This window comes from Herpailurus yagouaroundi, unplaced genomic scaffold (assembly GCF_014898765.1).
Source record: "Herpailurus yagouaroundi ecotype Mexico unplaced genomic scaffold, PumYag 28, whole genome shotgun sequence".
In the NCBI taxonomy this organism is placed as follows: Eukaryota; Metazoa; Chordata; class Mammalia; order Carnivora; family Felidae; genus Herpailurus; species Herpailurus yagouaroundi.
This window is the reverse complement of record NW_024412376.1, coordinates 11,415,928-11,436,047: the sequence shown is the minus strand read 5'-3', so window position 1 is coordinate 11,436,047 and position 20,120 is coordinate 11,415,928. Positions and strand designations below refer to the sequence as shown.

The 20,120-nt window shown below is 35.5% G+C and overlaps 1 protein-coding gene across 1 annotated transcript in view; it reads right to left on the bottom strand.

Moving 5' to 3' along the window:
• ELP3 (elongator acetyltransferase complex subunit 3) overlaps nt 1-20,120 on the bottom strand; it is a 107,119-nt gene that overhangs the window by 68,727 nt on the left and 18,272 nt on the right. The window contains exons 4-7 of the mRNA XM_040465930.1: nt 15,311-15,381; nt 14,457-14,520; nt 13,058-13,126; nt 10,031-10,185 (exon numbers count right to left, since the gene is read on the bottom strand). Coding sequence (XP_040321864.1) covers nt 10,031-10,185; nt 13,058-13,126; nt 14,457-14,520; nt 15,311-15,381 — 359 coding nt within the window. The remainder of the gene's footprint in view (nt 1-10,030; nt 10,186-13,057; nt 13,127-14,456; nt 14,521-15,310; nt 15,382-20,120) is intronic.

Here is a 20,120-nt window from a genome sequence, read left to right as displayed (position 1 = left end):
CATTACATTGAACCATTGAAAGAATACATATTCTTTCAAATATACACAGTATGTTCACCAAGTGAAACCATATATGCCGGGGCCACAAAATGAGTCTCAATTAAAAAAACAAAACAAAACAGGGGCGCCTGGGTGGCTCAGTCAGTTAAGCATCCGACTTCAGCTCAGGTCATGATCTTGTGGTCCATGGGTTCGAGCCCCACGTCGGGCTCTGTGCTGACAGTTCAGAGCCTGGAGCCTGCTTCAGATTCTGTGTCTCCCTCTTTCTTTGACCCTCCCCTGTCCATGCTCTCTCTCTGTCTCAAAAATAAATAAATGTTAAAAAAAAAAAAAAAAAAAAAAACTTAAAAAAATTAAATTATATAGAATAGGCTCTCTCTAACCCAAATGGCATTAAATTAGAAATTGACAACAAGATATCAAGAAAGACTCGCTTTTGGTAATTTGGAAATTAAAGAACCATTTCTATATAACTCATAGGTCAAAAAATATAAAGGACTTAAAAAAATATTTTGAATGGAATAATAATTAAAATACAATATACCAAGGTTTGTGGGATTCTGTCATAATAATGCTTAGAGGAAAAGTTAAAGCATTGAATACTTACATTAGAAAAGAAAAAAAGTCTATAATGAAGGCCAAGCCTCTATACCTTACTAAGTCATAGAAAAAGAACCATAAAGTAAACCCAAAGAAAGTAGAAGACAATAATAAAAAAAAAAAGTAAAGCAGAAATCAATGAAATAGAGGACATAAAATCTAAAGTCAGTTCTTTGAAAAGAATAACAAAATTGATAAACCTCTAACTAGATTAATCAAGAAAAAAAGAGAAAACACAGATGATCAGAACCAGGATTGAAAGAGGGGTGATCACTAACATTACATAGACATTAAAAGCATAAAGGGGAATATTATGAACAACTTAACACCAAATAGTTTGACAACTAGGATGAGGTAGACAAATTCCTTGAAAAATACAACTTACCAAAATGGACACAGATGAAACAGAAAATCTGAATATCTCTTTCTTTATCTATTAAAGGAATTCAATCAATCATCCAAAATTCTCCCATAAAAAAAACACAGCCCTGGATAATTTTACTGGTCAGTTCTAGCAAACACTTATGGACGGATTAACATTCATTTTATATAAACATTTAGAAAACAGAGGAGGGGGGACGCCTGGGTGGCTCGGTCAGGTAAGCATATGGCTTGGCTCAGGTCACGGGTTAAAAGTTTGAACTCTGCATTGGGCTCTGGGCTAACAGCTCAGCCTGGAGCCTGCTTTGGATTCTGTTGTTTCCCTCTCTCTCTGCTCCTCCCCTGCTTGTGCTCTGTCTCTCTCTCTCTCAAAAATAAACAAACAAACAAAAAAGAAAACAGAGGAGGGAACACTTCCTAACATGTTTTATGGGGCTGGCATAATAACACTAATACCAAAACCTAACAAAGAAATTATAAAACAGGAAACTACAGACCACCATCTCTCATGAACATATACACAAAATCCTTTCCAATGTATTAATAAAATGATATATAAAAAGGATAACACATTATGACCAAACAGGTTTATCCTAGGAATGCAAGGTTAGTTTAAGCTTAAAAAAAAAAAAAAAAAAAGTAATCTACATGATCAGAATAAAGAAGGAAAATTATGTGATCATTTGAATAGATACAGAGAAATCATTAGACAATTGAATTAATGATACAACCTCTCAACAAACTTCTTCAATAAAGGTATCCATAAAAAACCCCTCAAGTAACATTGCAGTTAATACTGCAATATTAAATGTTTCACCTGTATTACTGGGAATAAGACAAAGAAGCTTACTCTCACCACTTCTACTTAACACTGTACTAATGTCCTAGCCATTACAGTAAGGCAAGAAAAAGAAAAGCATGCAAATCCAAAAAGAAAAATTAAAGTTCACTTTATTTGTAAATTAAGTGATTGTTTATAAAGAAAATCCTAGCAGATTTACAAAAACAACTTTTAGAACTACATAGTGAAATTAGTAAGGTAATAGGATACAATGTAACGTACAAAAATCAATTACATATTATACACTATCTGTAAAAGAATTTGAAAATGAAATTTTTAAGAAGTTCAATTTCTATAGCATCAACACAAAAATATTTTGACATAAATTTAACAAAAGGCTAACAACATCTCTACACTGAAGATTTCTATGAGAAATTAAAGAAAACTTAAATAAACAAAGAGACAGACGATGTTCATGGATCAGAAGACTCAATATTGTTGTCAATTTTCTCCAAACTGTTCTATAGTTTTAATACAATCCCAATTTTCTCACACTTTTCAGAAGTTGACAAGCTGATTCTAAACTTTACATCGTAGAGATGCAAAGGAAATAGAATATCCAAGACAATCTTGAAAAACAATGACAAAAAAGACTCACAGTACCTGACTTCAAGATATACTATAAAGCTACAATAATCAAGACAGTGTTACTGGCATAAGAACTGAGAAATAGATTAGTGGGACAGAACAGAGCCCAGTTCCACATGTACAGTCAATCAATTTTGACAAAGCCACCAATATAATCCAAATAGGAAAGGGAAGTTTTTAAACAAGCAATATTGAAACAGTATCTACCTCCAAGAGGAAAAAAGAAACCACAAATCGTACCTCACAGTATATATAAAAATTAATCCAAGATAGACCACAAGTCTAAATAGGCAAGCTAAATATAAAAAAAACTGTAACTGCAGGTAGAAGAAAACACAGGAGAGAATCTTGTCATGTATCTTCTTGGGAGTAAGCACAAGTTTAACAAAAACAATACAGAAAACAATGACTATTAAATTAAAAAATTACTAAATTAGACTTAATCAAAATAAAAACTTCTGCTTAAAGTTGTCCTTAATATAATGAATACTCAAACCACAGACTGGGTTTTCATATTTGTCAAATACAGATCCAACAAAGGACTGGTATCCAGAATTTAAACAGCCCAATAAAAAATGGACAAAAGAGTTTAACAGACAGTTCACAAAAGAAATATATACAGAAAACACAAGCATATAATAAAGTGCTCATCATCATTAGTCATCAAGAAAATGTAAATTAAAGCCACAATGAGATACCATTACACACCTACTAGAACAGCTAAAATTAAAAAGACTGACAACACCATATGTTGGTGAGGATGTGGAACAACCAAATGCTCATACATCACTGGTGGGAGTACAAATGTTACAACCACTTTGGAACAATGTCTGGCAGTTTCTTAAAAAATTAAACATATGATGTAGCAGTTCTACTTCTAGCTATTACCTAACAGAAATAAATACTATATTCATAGTAAAACTTGTATGAGTATGTTCACTGAAGTTTTATTGTAATAACCACAAACTAGAAACAGCCCAGTGTCCATCAATAGAATGGATAAACTGTGGTCTATGCATACAGTGGAATACTACTCAGAACTACAAGGTAACAAAGACATACCCAACAACATTGATGAATCTCAAAATATTATGCTCAGTGACAGAAGAGGTAATATACTATATGGTTAATGTGGAAGGGAAAAAAGGAATAATGATTGCCTGTGGGAGGTACAGGTGAGGATTTAATGGGAAGAGGAATGAAGGAACATTCTGGGATGTTCTATATCTTAACAGAGTTTTGATGCACAGGTATATGCATTTATTAGAACTTGTCAAATGGTACACTTAAGATCTTTGCATTTCATTGTATGCAATTTTGCTTCAAAAGATAGCAACAAATGAACTAGTTAATGATGTACACGATGACATATTTAGAAAGAAGTGTACTGAAGTGTACAACTTACTTCGAAATGCTTAAAAAAAGAGGGATCCATGGAAGGGTACAGAAATGAATAGTTGGATAAGTATGTGATAAAGCAAGTACTGTAGAATCCAGGTGACAAGTATGTAGTACCTGACAAGTTCCTTCAATTTTTATTTGCTTCATGTAAGATGCTGGAAGAAAAACAGCATCACAGATGACTGAGATTATTTTAGGTGGGACTGCCAATGTTAAGGATTCTGGTCACCATCCATGAAAATCTGGTTGACCAAGAGAGAGAGTAAAGGCAGTAAATATATAAAGTAAGGGGTGGGGAGTATTAGAGCCAAAGCCCAGAAATGCAAGTCTGAAACCTGCCGGAAATAATGCCCAGGGCACCAAGGCAGAAAATAGTCACTTGCAAGCCTTAGGAGATTTGCTTTTGCTTTCTTCCTAACTTCTGCAAGTCTATGAAACTGTCTTCTAGGCCTAGTATCCAGCAGTAAGCTAGCGCTCTAGCTCTCTAGCTTTTTTCCAAGACACATAAGGACACAGCTGGAGGATTTAAAGTCATTGATGAGGGGCAAAAAAGGAAGGAACGGAAATGAATTAAAAATTCCACTGGGAGAAGGTATGACTCACCCACTCCTTGATGGGTAACTACCCTTCAAAATAGCATCTTTTGAAAACAGCCAAGGAGCATTAAAGATTGAACATAAAACTGCTTCTGGGCAGGACTGATTAAAGAGGAATAAAACTATTTTAAAAGGTTACTCTGAGTTATTTGGCAATATTTATTTGCATTCCGGTGAATGGGTGACTCAGATCCCACTGCCGGTCCTTTTCATCTCCAGAGCTATGATTTTTAGAGGACAATAGTCACCAGTAATTGTTGCTTTCTGGAGACAACTGAAGTCTCAGTCTAGCTGATGGAAATGAGTGATTATCACTTTGCTTGATTTAATGCGCCTTCACAGAAACCCTATACCTGCTTTATCCTTGAACTCTATTTCACTCAGCTTTTCAATTTTTCTATTTGCAAGGATATAGCATACTTTTTGCTACTAACTTGCTGTAAATAATAACCAGGTTCACTTTTGGGGGCTTTTCCTTACCTTAACTTTTAATCTTTTAAGTAAAAAGTAAAATAATCAGGTTTAAACATGGTCTAAACTTTGACTGGATTAGACATAGGATAGCAAAGGAGGCTAACACGAGCTAATAACCTCTAATTTGACCAAATACTGTAACCTTAAACATTGACTCATCTGTCACTATGTAATTTTTAACCTAATTTAAAATTAGTCTTTTAAATAAAAACCTCTGATACACTAATGAAAGTATTACATCTGTGTAGTCAGCAAGTACAAACAACTAATATCAACTAACACTAAAATAAAAATGAAGTTCATTACTTTACATCTGAAAAAGGTCAGCCACACTGGGTGACCCAAACAGTCTTCACAAATACCCTCAGTGAAAGATAATATAAAGAACAGCAAGTTAAAGATCACCTCCAAAAATGTGAAGAAAACATATTATGTACAAAACATAGTATCTCTGGGCTGTTCTTTATTTCACAAAATGTTAACATTAGAAAATGGTTTGCTATGTCTCTAGTTCTATAGTACAAACCAGATTACTATTTCTTTGAACTATATAACAACATTTCCCTAAAAAACAAAATACCACCTTTATTGTAGGGCGTTAGTAGTAAAAATTTACCTTAACAAAGCAAACAAGATGCCACAAATTAGCTTTTTTTCAGATTATCTCATAAAAGTATAGAGACCAGGAGAAAAGAGCAAAACATGTCAAGTGTGGGTTGGCATGATTCAGTGTAACATTTATGGATGGTTTTAAGGCTCCCAGATTGTACTTTTATTGTTTCCCAAGAGTCATTCATGAGATCTGTTGCAATGAAGGCTCAAATCATATATAAATTTTCATCTGAAAGTAAAGTGTTTGTTGCCCTCTTGAGGTAAATTCAAGAACAGAAACAAAACAACGCTGCCCTTGCCTAGTCCATTACAGAAAGGGACTTTCTTTTCCAACAGGCTTTTTGGCTTTTTCTACAAACATATCATGATCTGAAGTTGGATAGTTGTAACGTAAACTCTATTTTTACCCCAACAACAGACAACTTACAAAAGAAGACACTAGAACATTTCTGTAAAAATAAAATGAAAACTTTACACCAAGAATAAGCAAAAAATTTTAAGTTTCAATTATTAAAAAGGTCAAACTAGCTATACCCTAAAAATTCATTAGGCAGATCTCCCGTTAGCCTAGCTCACCTGACCCAGGGGACCCAAACTATACACTGTGAAAAGCTTTGTGGCAAACTTTTATGGGGGCTGGGAGGGTGGGGCAAGTCCAAGATATGTATATTCAATTTCACTTACTAAGCAAGGTTTTCAGGGTGCCTGGGTGGGTCAATCGGTTAAGCTGTGATCGGCTCAGGCCGATCTCATGATCTGTGAGTTCAAGCCCCAGACTGGGCTCTGCACTGGCAGTGTGGAGCCTGCTTTGGATTCTTCGTTTCCCTCTCTCTCTCTGCCCCTCCCCTGCTCGCATACGCGCACAATTTCTCTCTCAAAAACAAATAAACATTTAAAAAAATAAGCAAGATCTTCAACACAATAACAGCTGCACTGAGAAAAGAGTATATGATATATAAGTGTGGGTACAAAAAGTCAATGGTCTTGTAGATTATCTCACCAGGGAATTCTCAGAGTTAAATGAATTTTAGTAACTCTGAGGTACTGTTGCCATTTCAGTGTCATGGGGCTTTGAACTAATGAAAGTTGTTTTCTCTCAAACTGCATTTTACACTAAGCTATCATTTGATTTTCGGTATTATTAAGAAGAATGGTTTGGGTTACATCATTATTCTTCTAAAGTTTCAAACACTTCAGTGTTTTACTAAGCATGACTTATATTCATGAATAATCAAGATTTTGAATGAGCAGTAAAAACATGGTTAGGGGTGCCTGGGTGGCTTAGTCAGTTAAGCCCCTGACTCTTGATTTCAGCTCAGGTCATGATCTCATTGTTCGTGAGTTTGAAGTGCGGAGAGTGCTTGGGATTCTTTCTCTTTCTCTCTCTCTCTCTCTGCTCCTCCCCACTTGCTCTCTTTCTCTCAAATATAAATAAACTTAAAAAAAAAAAGTATGGTCACCATCTTATCTTGCTACTAAAGGCCATGTAGGAGGAAGAGATCACACCAGCCAGTTGTTGTTAAAAACCTAGATTTGTGGACATACAATTAACCTACCACATTCTCTAGAGGCAATCAAACAAAGTAGGTTGCTCACACACACTCTCCCAGCTGCTGGACTCTTTACACAGGTCCCTCGAGATACACTTGATAGCCAAAGGTCTCAACAGGGAAAGTAGGAAGGACACAAAAGATGTCCCTATTCTAAGCCCTACCTAAGTCATTAGCTGTCAGTATTTGACCTATAGATTGATCATTCACACAAAATTCATTCAGACATTTACTTACGGCTACTGTGTATCACAAACCATTTTAATTATGGTGTAATGAAAACCATCCTTAGATTCATTCAAACTTTGGTTCTACTTATCACCTTACAAAAAATTCTCTAAGAGGGGCACTATTTGAAACAACTTTGTAATTAGCTATATGACCCTCTCTCCCCAATATAAAAGAGAAGCCAGAGAAAAGCCTGAAGGCAGGAAGAAGAGTGCAAAAAAAAAAAAAAAAATCCAGAGAGATATTTTGAAGCTCTGGTGGTGTACACACACACGTGCTTGTACACGCACAGACACACATTTTCACACACTTTTACATGTAGCATAGTTTCTTGCATTATAGCAAAGTTCAGGCTCTTAAAGCAAAGCCGCCTGGGTTTCACAGCCCGACTCCCACCACCAACTAACTACCTTTGTAACTTTGGCAAGTTGCTTAATCTCTCTGTGCCTTGACTGCCTCACCTGTAAAAACAGGGATAATTTATTATTTTTTTTAAAGCTTTTTTTTTTTTTTTAACATTTATTTATTTTTGAGACAGAGAGAGACAGAGCATGAACGGGGGAGGGTCAGAGAGAGAGGGAGACACAGAATCTGAAACAGGCTCCAGGCTCTGAGCTGTCAGCACAGAGCCTGATGCAGGGCTCAAACTCACGGACCGTTGAGATCATGACCTGAGCCGAAGTCGAACGCTCAACCGACTGAGTCACCCAGGCACCCCAAAAACAGGGTAATTTAAATACCGAACTCAAATATTTACTGTGAGTTTTAAATAAATGCTTATCACAATGTCCAGCCCAACCATAAATGTGCTCCTTTACCCCCATTCTCCTATGTCCTTTCCTCCTCAGCTCAAACTCATGCCTATAATAATCATCACTCTCACCCCCTTTCACATTTTCTATGCATTTACATTTATGTGGATATACACAAATATGATGGATCCAGACTGTAAGAATTGCTCTAAAAATTGCTTTTTCACATAATATACCTCAGAAACCAGCAACTCTCCCACATTAGGTGATCTTATCCACTTGCATGGCTATAAATGCCATCTGTGGACTGATAACCCCAATTTTGCATTGCCAGCCTGGATGTCTCTTGTACAGCCTACCTGACATCTCCTAGGCATTTCAAATTTAATGTATCCAAAGTAAAACTCTTGATTTTCTCCCATAAACCTGTTCTTCCATGTCTTTTCCATCTCAGGATACGGCGGCGTTACCCATTAACCATTTCCTACAACCAAAAGCTAAGCATCTTCTTTGATTCCTTCCTTTCTTACCCTCAACCCAATCCAAAGTCCTGGCATTTGTAACAACAAAACAGAACTCTAATCCATCCTCTCTTCTCCATCATCACTGCCACCACCCTGAAGTGAGCTATGATGGGTTTAACAGTCTTTTTATCTGGCTCCTCACTTTCACTCTTGTACTCTGCTAATCCATTAACCAGACAATAGACAGAATGACCTGATTATCAACCTGAAATGTGTCACTCTCCTGCTTAAAACCATTCATCTACTTCCTACTGCATTTCAAATAAAACTTTAGCTCCTCAAAAGCATTCTATTCTCTGGCCCAGATGTAACTCTTTAAGCTCACCTTAAGATTCTCTTTTGTTCACTGGAATCTAGTCACACTGGCCTCCTCTCTGTTCCTAGAAGACCTGAAAATCTTCCCCATTTCAGTGCTTCTGTCATATTTTTTTCTGCTTTTAGCCTGATTCCTCCTCATATACTTTGGGTCTCAGCTTAAACATTACCACTTCGCCTGGAGAAAAGTCTTAATCTCTATCACAGTAATCTATCTCCACCATAGCACTTCGTATTTGTTGAACCAGTAGAAATAAACACCACAAGGGCAAGGACAATACATATCTTGTTTCACCATGCTGTTCCTAGTGCCTAAAGCAGTGCATAGCCCCTAGTGGGCCCTCCATAAACATTTGATAAATAAGAGGGAACAGTATATGGTAACTAACTAGGCTTTCCTGAAACTTCTGAAATACTGTATATGAAATCTTAGTATTCTTTTTGCTAAAAACGGAGATACAACGTATCAAAAGAATGCATAATTTTGTTTTGCCAATTAGAATGAAAAAGTGATCTCATTCATAAACAGAAATTTTAGTAGTTATTAATAATAGCTATTAAAAAATAACTTGTTTTGATTGTATGGCAGCTAAATGTTTCGGACAAAGTGTACCCCTAGTGTTCTTTTTGAGGAGGCTGAAAACTCAACTGGTCAAATCAAAACTACTCCTGTACTTTAGACCAGCCTAAGGTTGAAAAAAACCTTTAGTGATTTAATGAATCACTCTTTCTCAGAGAATACAAATTTCAACAAACCACACTCACTTATTAAGAAAAACTATTAACTATTTCAATGAAAATAATCCTTTCCCACAAAAAAGAAGTAACTATGAGAACTAGGAACGTATAGGACGATGGATGTGATTGTGATGGATGTGAAAGTAACTGTGGTAACCATTTCACAATGTATATGTAAGTCATTATGCTGTACACCATAAACTTTTACCACGCCGTATGTCAATTCTATCTCAATAAAACTAGAAAATATATTTAATTATAACCCATCCAAAATATGCAAATAAAAATAACAACCAACCAACCCCCCCCCCCCCCACGCAAAAAAGAACTAGGAATGTAGATGTAGAACAAAAGGAATTCTCACAGGCTGCGGCTCAGGGGATAAACTGACAACCACTCTGCAGAATATGATAAAATAAGGATTTCTTACTTGACTGCCTCATAAATATTGTTGGAGGTATGTCCTGATAAGGCATCATGTAAATTTCGAATAAAATAATCTCTGTATTCTTCTGGAAGGGCCATAAACGTTCCACCCATCACAATAAACTCCACTTTATCCACACTGTGACCAAGTTGTTTTAACTGAAACACATACAAATTCATCAGCATTAGATGGATACAGTCAATTACCCTAAGAAGGCACTGCAAATTTCTAATCTTATTTTGTAGTTTTTTCATCAGTATAGTTTAAAAATGAAAAGCAATTAAACATATTTAGCAAAGGTTTGGATTAAAAAATAAACTCCAGAGTCTGAAAGAAAAAAAAATTACTATAGCGCGAGGAGGCAAAGTGACAATTAAAAACAATAAACAAGAAGCTTGACATCAATACCTATGTGGAAATTTAAAAACATGGGGAATATAAACTAGAAAGCAGTAAGGGCAAATGTAATAATACAATATGCAACATAATAAATACTTCTTGATCATGTATTTTTTATGTCAGACCTTGCGGTAAGCCTTGGGAACAAAAACAGTGTGCAACATAATCAGGGCTTGATGCCAATGGAAGAAAAAGAACACCAGGTTAGAAATAAAAATTAAGAATGCAGTTTTAAATCAGTTGTGAAGATTATGAGCATAGGTGGCATGGCTTTCTGGAGAAAAAACAACATAAAAATCTGATTGATAAACTATAAAATATTATGTCTCTCTACTAGTGGAGAGAATGGTACAGATTTTTCATTTTGCCAACTATAATAAGCCAAGATTCTAAATTTTAAAAACAGGTATTTAAATTTCATAGGGTCCTTAAAAAGTTAAAAACAGAAATACAACATGATCCACTAATTACACTATTGGGTATTTAAAGAAAATAAAAACACTAATTCAAAAAGATGTATGTGCCCCTATGTTTATTGCAGCATTATTTATAATAGCCAAGATGTGAAAGCAACCCAAGTGCCCACTGAGAGACAAATGGATAAAGAAGATGCAGTGTATATATACAACGGAATATAACTCAGCCATTAAAAAAAGGATGAGATATTGCCATTTACAAGTGTACAATATGGATGGAACTAGAGGGTATTATGCTAAGTGAAATAAGTCAGAGAAAAATAAATACCAAATTATTGCATTTATATGTGGAATCTAAACAACTAAAACAGATAAAAAGACGAAAGACCTATAAATGCAGAGAACACACTGATAGTTATGAGAGGGTTAGTGGAGGAGGGGATGGGCAAAATGGGTAAAGGGCAGAAGATACAGGAATGAATAAATTATGGAATGAATGAATCCAGTTATGGAATGAACAAATCATGGGAATAAAAGATACAGCATAGAAAATACAGTCAATGATATTGTAACAGCACAGTATGGTGACTGATGGTAGCTATACCTGTGGTAAGCACAGCATAACAGACATGTTGAAACACTATGTTGTACACCTGCAACTAATGTATCACTGTGTGTCAACTATACTTCAATTAAAAGAAAAATTTCTTGCCCTATCTCAGGCTTGAGAAAAACTGGGTCAAGTAGACTACTAAACTATGAACTCAAATTAATTAATGTTCTATGTAAAGGATGTCTACACTTAATATGACAAAAAGGCACCTTTTTAAATGTTTGTTTCTGACAATGGCAAATAAAAATTTATACATATTTGTATCTTTCTGTAATTGTATTCATATATACATATGCATGAAAATATATATGTAAGTATATATAGGTGTGCATGTAAGTATATAGGTAAGTATGTGTGTGTGTGTGCATGTGTGTATATATATAAATACTAAAAAAAAAACTCTATTATTGTTTACAAGGGAAACACAACAAAATCATTCTGGGTACCTTTTTCAAAATACCTTGTCAGGACCCTAAACCAGACTTAATCAGAACTCCTGAGGTGAAAATCTGGCATATGTTTTGGAAAAGATACTCAGATGATTCTATTGCATTTACAGTGAAGAAAAAAATCACTGCTGTATGCTAGTTTCTAAACCTTTTAAAACCCATTCTCTTTTTGGTAAACAAACATTTTACACTCTACTGAAACATTTTAAATGAATTAAATATCATAGCTAAAAAAGAAATTGAAGCAGTGGTCAGTTTAGAACATGCTTTTCTAGACTATACAGGTTGCACCCAGGTGAGGTCCTCTCCTATGGCTGACAATCCTGATCCACACGTGCTTGGGTGACAGTGAGGTGAAAATATGAACTGGCTGGTATTCACCGATACTAGCTAAATGAACAGAGAAGTGACTTAATGACTATGGTATGTACTACTTTCCTTTTGAGATTCTGTAGTTGCCCTACTAGGTGTTGTTACTGTAAAAATTATAGATGGTACTCACACTTTTTTAAATCGGACAAGTTTAAAATAAAACTATAAAAAAGGAAATTGTATTACTGTTCAGATTTCTCAGGCAGATCAAGGCCATTTAAACAGTACTACTTGTTTTTCATCAGTTATATTGAAGTATAATTTACATACAATGAAACCAATTAATTTTAAGTGTACAACTGGAAGGGTATGGATGAGTGTTTACAGTTGTGTAACTCCCACCACAGTCATGATGCAGAACAATCCCAGGACTCCTAAGAGTTCCTCACACCCTTCTGCAGTCAATTCCCTATTCCCACCCTGGCATACCAGTCACAATAACTTCTTATCTGGCTCATGGAAGCAAAAATTCAATCCATCCACCTACTGTCTAAGAACTTTCTCAGATCTCCATCTGTAAATTTCATATGGTTAATGAGTCTGTATAAGTTGAAAGAAATTTAAAGAATATAGAACCCTTAAAGAAAATAATACAGTCTCTAAAGGAAGTAGTGATTTTGAGCTTGCTGGGTATTGCAAAATAGTCTTCCTCCCTCAGATGGATATTAAAAACTTACCAAGGGGACAGGCACTCTTTTAGTTATTTCAGGTTCAACTCAAACAATAATACCTTCTAAGTATATACAAAAATCTAACTTAAAAATGCTTTTTAGAAACTTACCTGTTCTATTCGGTGTCTTGTCTGTAGATAAGGGTCATATCTAGCACGGATAGCTCGCATGGAGGTTGGCTAAGAGAAAAAGAGAAAAATCTCCTGCTGGGCCCACATTGAATAGAAAATAAAAAGTAGTTGAAAAGAATTATATTAAAAATAAAATTCTCTTGTGCTCCTTCCTTCCTTTCTCAGTTTAGGGATCAAAATACTGTTCTGAATAGCATCTGGCTAGTCTCCATCCCCACTGTCTTAAGATTCTGAACAGCAGGGCATCTCCTTGAATCATATTTATCTTTGTGTAAACACTTATGAAATCTCCAGGGTCACTTTCTGCTGGAGCAGAAAGGGGTGGCTAAGGGACAGAAACGAGAGGGAGCCTTTGCACTGAATAATTCCTTTTGTATTTTTAAAAATGTGAACTATGGAAAACAAGTAAAAAGTGAAATTCCATATATAAGAGAAAAAGTCCAATGGTTTTCTGGCTGCTGACCTCTTCCCGAAAAGGCTGACTGCTTCAAAAGAAGCCTGCTTGCTGTTCTGCTTGCACTCTTGCCCCCACTCTAATCCTTTAACCACACAGCCATCAAATGATCTCTTAAAACCCTATACTGGATCGCATCATTCCCCTGCTTTCAACCTTAATGGCTTCTCATGACACCTATAACAAAATCCAAACTCTATGTCCAGCTTACAACCTATTTCATCTGTCTCTCCAATATCATCCTTCCCCTTACCCACTATGTCCTGGAACACCCCACTGTCATTCCTACCATGGCTCCTTGTTCTAGCTATCCTCTCTGCTGGGAATGCGTTCTGCTGATATTCTAGCATGGCTCCTTCTTGTCATACAAGACTCAGTTTAAGTATCATCTCCTCAGTCACTTCCTAACTACCAAGGCTAAAGTATCTACTCAGTTTCTATAAACCTCACTTGATTTTACTTCTCTACTTAGCATTTACTGGTAGTACCTGATATTTTCTTCTTGTTTCTTTATTGTCTATCTCTTATTATTAGAATGTAAATTCCATAAGATTAGGGACTTTATCCATTTACTGTCACTAATTAGCAGTGTTATCTCTGGGCCAATTGTTTAGGGCCTCTAAAGCCTGTTTCCTTATTCATAAAGCCAGGATAATAGTGCCTGCCTTCAAGGTGCTGCTATAAGGTTTAAAGTTGTGGAGACTTACAATAGTTTAACATACAGTAACAAGTGCTTATGTTAAGTATTTCTCCAGTGACTACAGCAATATACGTAGACACTCAGCAAATATTTAATGAATGAACTTCTGTAATCAGGAGAAAAATTAAAAATAAAAATAATTTAAGAAAGTCAGTACTTGTAAGAGCACACTATAGGTAAAGTATGATGTCAAACTTCCTCAGGACAACCTCATGTTACTTTACCTCATATCCAGTATAAGACTGGGTTGAATATTCAAAATCTGAATCAGGTCCACCAGGGCAGTATCTGCCAATACAACCAAGGAATGAAGATGTCAGATACAAAATTTAGTTCAACAGTCTAGTTCAAGTATCTGCAGTCTCCATAACATTCTGAGAGCAAACAAGCTTCATATTCAAATCCTAATCGAAGAGTCTACCTTTAAAGTATCTACAATTAATATATTTTCTACTGACAAGTAAACACAATAAACATATGAGGAACATCATAGTAGTCATTTTCAGAATATTGCAGTCACTATTATTTCAGAGATTTACTTTTAGGGGCAAGTAACAGCACCCAATTTTTCCTAGGTTTAGAATGATACTCACAGTGCTCCCTTGGTAACTATACTTAAGAAAATCTTTCATTTAATCTTCCTACCTAGAATCATGCATTCTGCCTATTTTTCCAATTATCTAAATTTAAGAAGTTTAAAGGTTATTTATAGAGATAACTTTTTGATTCTTTTCTGATCCAAACTCATTTGAATTTCTGACAGAATTTAGGCAGTTCATATCTCCTTGTTTCATTTATCAAGTTAATAGACTTTTAGTCTTTCACATTCTATAACAATGTATTTTTTATTGTTTACTGCAACATATTAAAATATATATTTCAGTTTTAAAGCACTGAAACATCCTATCAATGGCTGCTTGTTTCAAAGAACTAACTTATGCATCTACTGAATCAAAGTTTTAAATATTACCAGCATGCACTGATTAAGGCTCTAGGGAATTAACTAATTCAATTAGAGCGCGCACGCACACACACACACACACACACACACACGTTTGAAGAAAATCGTCATACTTACACACATATATTTCCTGTAAAACTGATGTGTGGGCATCTGTGGGGTTTGCACATCACAGCCACAACAGCAATCTACAAAAGATTAATAAGAAAGCTATTAGGGAATAATGAATACACAATGCTGGAGAGTGGCTATCTCTCAGGAGGGAGAAGAATGCAATCAGAGAATGGCACATAAGGGATTTCAAAGTATTGGTAATACTGTATTTCTGGAGCTGAGCTATGGGCATAAGGGTGATCTCTTTTTGATGTGTTTAGTCTCTAAAATATACATATGTATTTATATACTAGCTATTAAATAGTAATATTTTACAATAAATTAAGTGCAAAATAAGGTATTAATCATTTTCAAAGTCACAGTGATTCTCTTACTCTGATTTATTTTACTAAAATACCCTAAAGGAAAAAAATTATGCAAGTCTACAAAATTGTATCTAAATGCATTAATTGAATATATATAAAACTGTAACTCAGCCTCCTCATGGACATATTAGATCTCAATATTCAGAGCAGACACTATTAAACTAGGAGCTACCCTTCACAGAGTGTGTGCAAAATATTCTCAGAAGAGTCTGTCAGAGCCCTCCTGGGGTGAGGACATTATGTGCTTGAGAAAGAGGGTGATAACAGAGACAGAAGTATGGTTACATATGGGGGGAGTTGGCCAAATAAGGCTATAGACTAAGGTGAATGCAAGCCAAGTTTCTTACTATCAGAGAAGGAAGCTATAAATATAGAAAGGGAGAGAACTTGGATGGAATGGAAGGTATTGCTGTGAACTCATAGTTTTCGATAAATACACTGATATGCAAATAAATATAAATGCAAATGTGTTAGTATATGTATATGCAGGTGTATATGTATACATACAAATATACTTCCTTGCTTGGTCCACTAGAGGGTCTAGGAGCAGCAACACTCTAATAGCAATGAGTATATCTAGCACTCAGATCTTGGTTTCTAAATACCCATCTCCAGTGAAAGAAACCAGGGCTCTTTGGAGAAATGGCTGATTCCAGACCTGGGGCAAAGAAATGACAAATGAGCCTGAAACATTTTATTATGACAGAAAGCTAGAAACTGCTCAAAGAATGATGGAGACATTTAAAAAAGACACAAAAACCAGCTTGAAAGGGCTCTCTCACTGGTCAAATCAAGGATCATTTGTACATCAAAATAAATAATGATAGTAACAGACTATAACCCACCAAATAGGAAACCATTAATCCACTCATACAAATAAATGAATGAGTAAACTGAAAATCTGATGAGTTACAGAAAACTTACATAGCTTCAAAGTACTTCACCACACAAAACTTAATTACAAAGTGGAAAAGATTAACTTCACAGAGGAGAAGCCTGGGAGACACTACCTTGATCAAAATGAACAGTATCAGAAAGAAGAACAAAGATGGAGGTATCATACTTCCTGATTTCAAACTATACTACACAATATGATATTGGCATAAAAACAGACACATAGATCAAAAAAGCAGAGAGCCCAGAAATAAACCCCGCATGCATGGTCAATTAATTTACAACAAAGGAGCCAAGAATATACAATGGGGAAAAGACAGTCTTTTCAATAAATGGTGTCGGGAAAACTGGACATCCACATGCAAAAGAATGAACTAGACCATTATCTAACATGACACACAAAAATTAGTTCAAAATGGATTAAAGACTTGAATGTAAGACCTGAAACCATAAAACTTCTAGAAAAAAAATGCAGGCAGAAGTTCCCTGACATTGGTCTGGGTATTGAATTTGTGGATCTGACTCCACAAGCAAAGGCGACAAAAGTACAAAAATAAGTAAGTGGGACTACATCAAACTAAAAAGCTTCTGCACCATCATAGGAAACCATCAATAAAAGGAAACCATCAACAAAAGGAAAAGACAACCTGCTGAATGGGAGAAAATATTTGTGAGTCATATATCCAACAATTAATATCCAAAATATATTAAAAAACTCAACTCAATACAAAAACCAATCTGATTAAATAATAAGCAGAGAACTTGAACATTTTCACAAAGACATACAAATGGCCAGCAGGTACATGAAAAGATGTTCAACTAATGTTGATGTTCACTAATTATCAGGGAAATGCAAATCAAAACCATGAGATATTATTGTTAGAATAGCCATTATGAAAAAAAACAAGAAATAACAACTGTTGATGAGGATATGGAGAAAAGGGAACCTTCATGCACTGCTGGTGGGAATATACATTGGTGTAGCCACTACTGAAAACACTATGGAGGTTAAAATTAAAAACAGGTCTACCATATGATCTGGCTATTCCACTTCTGAGCATTTATCCTGAGAAAATGAAAATACTAATATGAAAAGATAAAAAGATATATGCACCCCTATGTTTATTGCCACACTGTTTACAATAGCCAAGATATGGAAATAACCTAATTACCCATCAATGGATGAATGGATAAAGAAGGTGCGATATAGATGTATATACAGTGGAATACTGCTCGGTCATAAAAAAGAATGAAATCTTGCCATTTGTGACAACATGGATGAACCCTGAGGGTATTAAATGGTAGATGAAATGAGTCAGAGAAAGACAATACCATATGACCTCACTTATATGTGGAATATAAAAAAGAAAACAAAACAAAACTCATATATACAGAGAACGGACTGGTGGTTATCAAGGAGGGAGGGGGCTGGGAGAGGGACAAAACAGGTGAAGTGGGTCAATTGTATGGTGATGGATGGTAACTAAACTTATTGTGGTGGTTACTTTGTAGTGTATACAAATATCAAATTATCTTATACACCTGAAGCTAATATAATGTTATATAGAAATTTTATCTCAATAAAAATGTTACAATAACAATTTACCTCAATGAAAAGAAAGAACATTATCCATGACAGGACAAATTGAACTATATATATAGGTGTGTATATATACATATATATATGTGTGTGTGTGTATACACATATGTATACATATATACACGTATATATATATACACACACGTGTATATATATACACACACACACATATACATATGCATATGTATATATACATATACATGCACACATATGTGTGTGTGTGTGTATATATATACACACACACACACATATATATACACACACACACACACATATATATACACACACACACATATATATGTATATATATACACACACACACCACCTGATAGGGTACAATAAGAATACATTATCACTTCTGTGATATCCCAATGCTAAAGATGTATAACCTGAACCTAATTATGAAGAAACATCTGATTAAGCCAAATTGAGGAACCTGCTACAAAATAACCTGCTTGAAATCTTCAAAAGTGTTCAGTAATGAGGGCAAGGAAAGGCAGGAAGTGCCCAGAGTGAAGAGACAGGACAACCAAATGCAACATGTGATTCTGAACTGGGATCTGTAGGTCACTATTGAAATAGTGGGTGAAACTTGAACAAGATCTGAGGATGAGATGACAGTATTTATCAGTGCTAAATTCCTCACTCTGATGCTGTATTGTGGTGATTTAAGAACTGTCCTTGTTTGTAGGAAATGCATACTAAAGTATTCAAAGGCAACTTACTTTGCAACTTACTCTTAAGTGGTTCAGGGGGAAAATGTTCTTTATATTGGACCTTCAACTTTTCTGTAAGTTTGATTATTCTTCATAATAAAAATTATTAAAATTTAAAGCATTAGTGATCTAGAGAAAGTCCAAAATTTCAAAAAAATTGCAATTCTGAATGAAAAATTTAGATTTTCAAACAAATGTTTTTAATACGAGCCACTGATGAGATCAGTCTAATTCAACAATTGAGGGCCCAGTACATGGGCCAGGTTCTGAGCTACACAGAGCAAATGGGCCTTGAGACCACAAAAATATTACTGCACTGTTTCTGTCCTCTGAAAACATACCTATCTAGGTGAGGAAGACACATAGAAAAAGGCTATTTTGGAACCACATGGTAAGAAGCATGTATAAAATACCAGGAATGACAAAGAAGGCAATTAGCCCTGACCAGGGAAGTCAGAGAAGCCTTCCAGAGATGCTGATTAGGGTTAATTAAGTCAAGAGGATAGGGTAAGGTGGGGCCAGGGAAGTAAAGCGCAGTAGTTTTCGAAGAGTTTTTAAGCAGAACTCTCCTTTCAAGTAACATTTTACTTAAAACCTCAATTTATAAATGAGATAAAAGCTACAGCCCTGGGTGAAACAGCGATGTCCCTGCTCCTATGGTTTCACTACTTATTATGCCCCACAGTAGCTTCAAAAGACTTCTACGGAATTCGAGTTTTTTGTGTTTTTTTTTTTTCAACGTTTATTTATTTTTGGGACAGAGAGAAACAGAGCATGAACGGGGAAGGGGCAGAGAGAGAGGGAGACACAGAACCGGAAACAGGCTCCAGGCTCTGAGCCATTAGCCCAGAGCGTGACGCGGGGCTCGAACTCACGGACCGCGAGATCGTGACCTGGCTGAAGTCGGACGCTCAACCGACTGCGCCACCCAGGCGCCCCTGGAATTCAAGTTTTAATAGAGTACAGTTTAAAAATTACTGGTAAAGTAGAAAAAGCAATGACTTTGGATTCAGTCAGAGAGATGTAAGTTTGAATCTTTGCCCCTTACTGTGAATTTTCCTATTTGGTAAAATGTAGGCAATAGCACTTACCTCTCAAAACTGTTTTGAGGATTAAATCAGAAACACAATAGCCAGTATGTAAGAGGTGGGCAACATATGGTAGCTGTTATTATATTTAATGTTGATAGGTAGAAGAAGAAGAAGAAGAAGAAGAAGAAGAAGAAGAAGAAGAAGAAG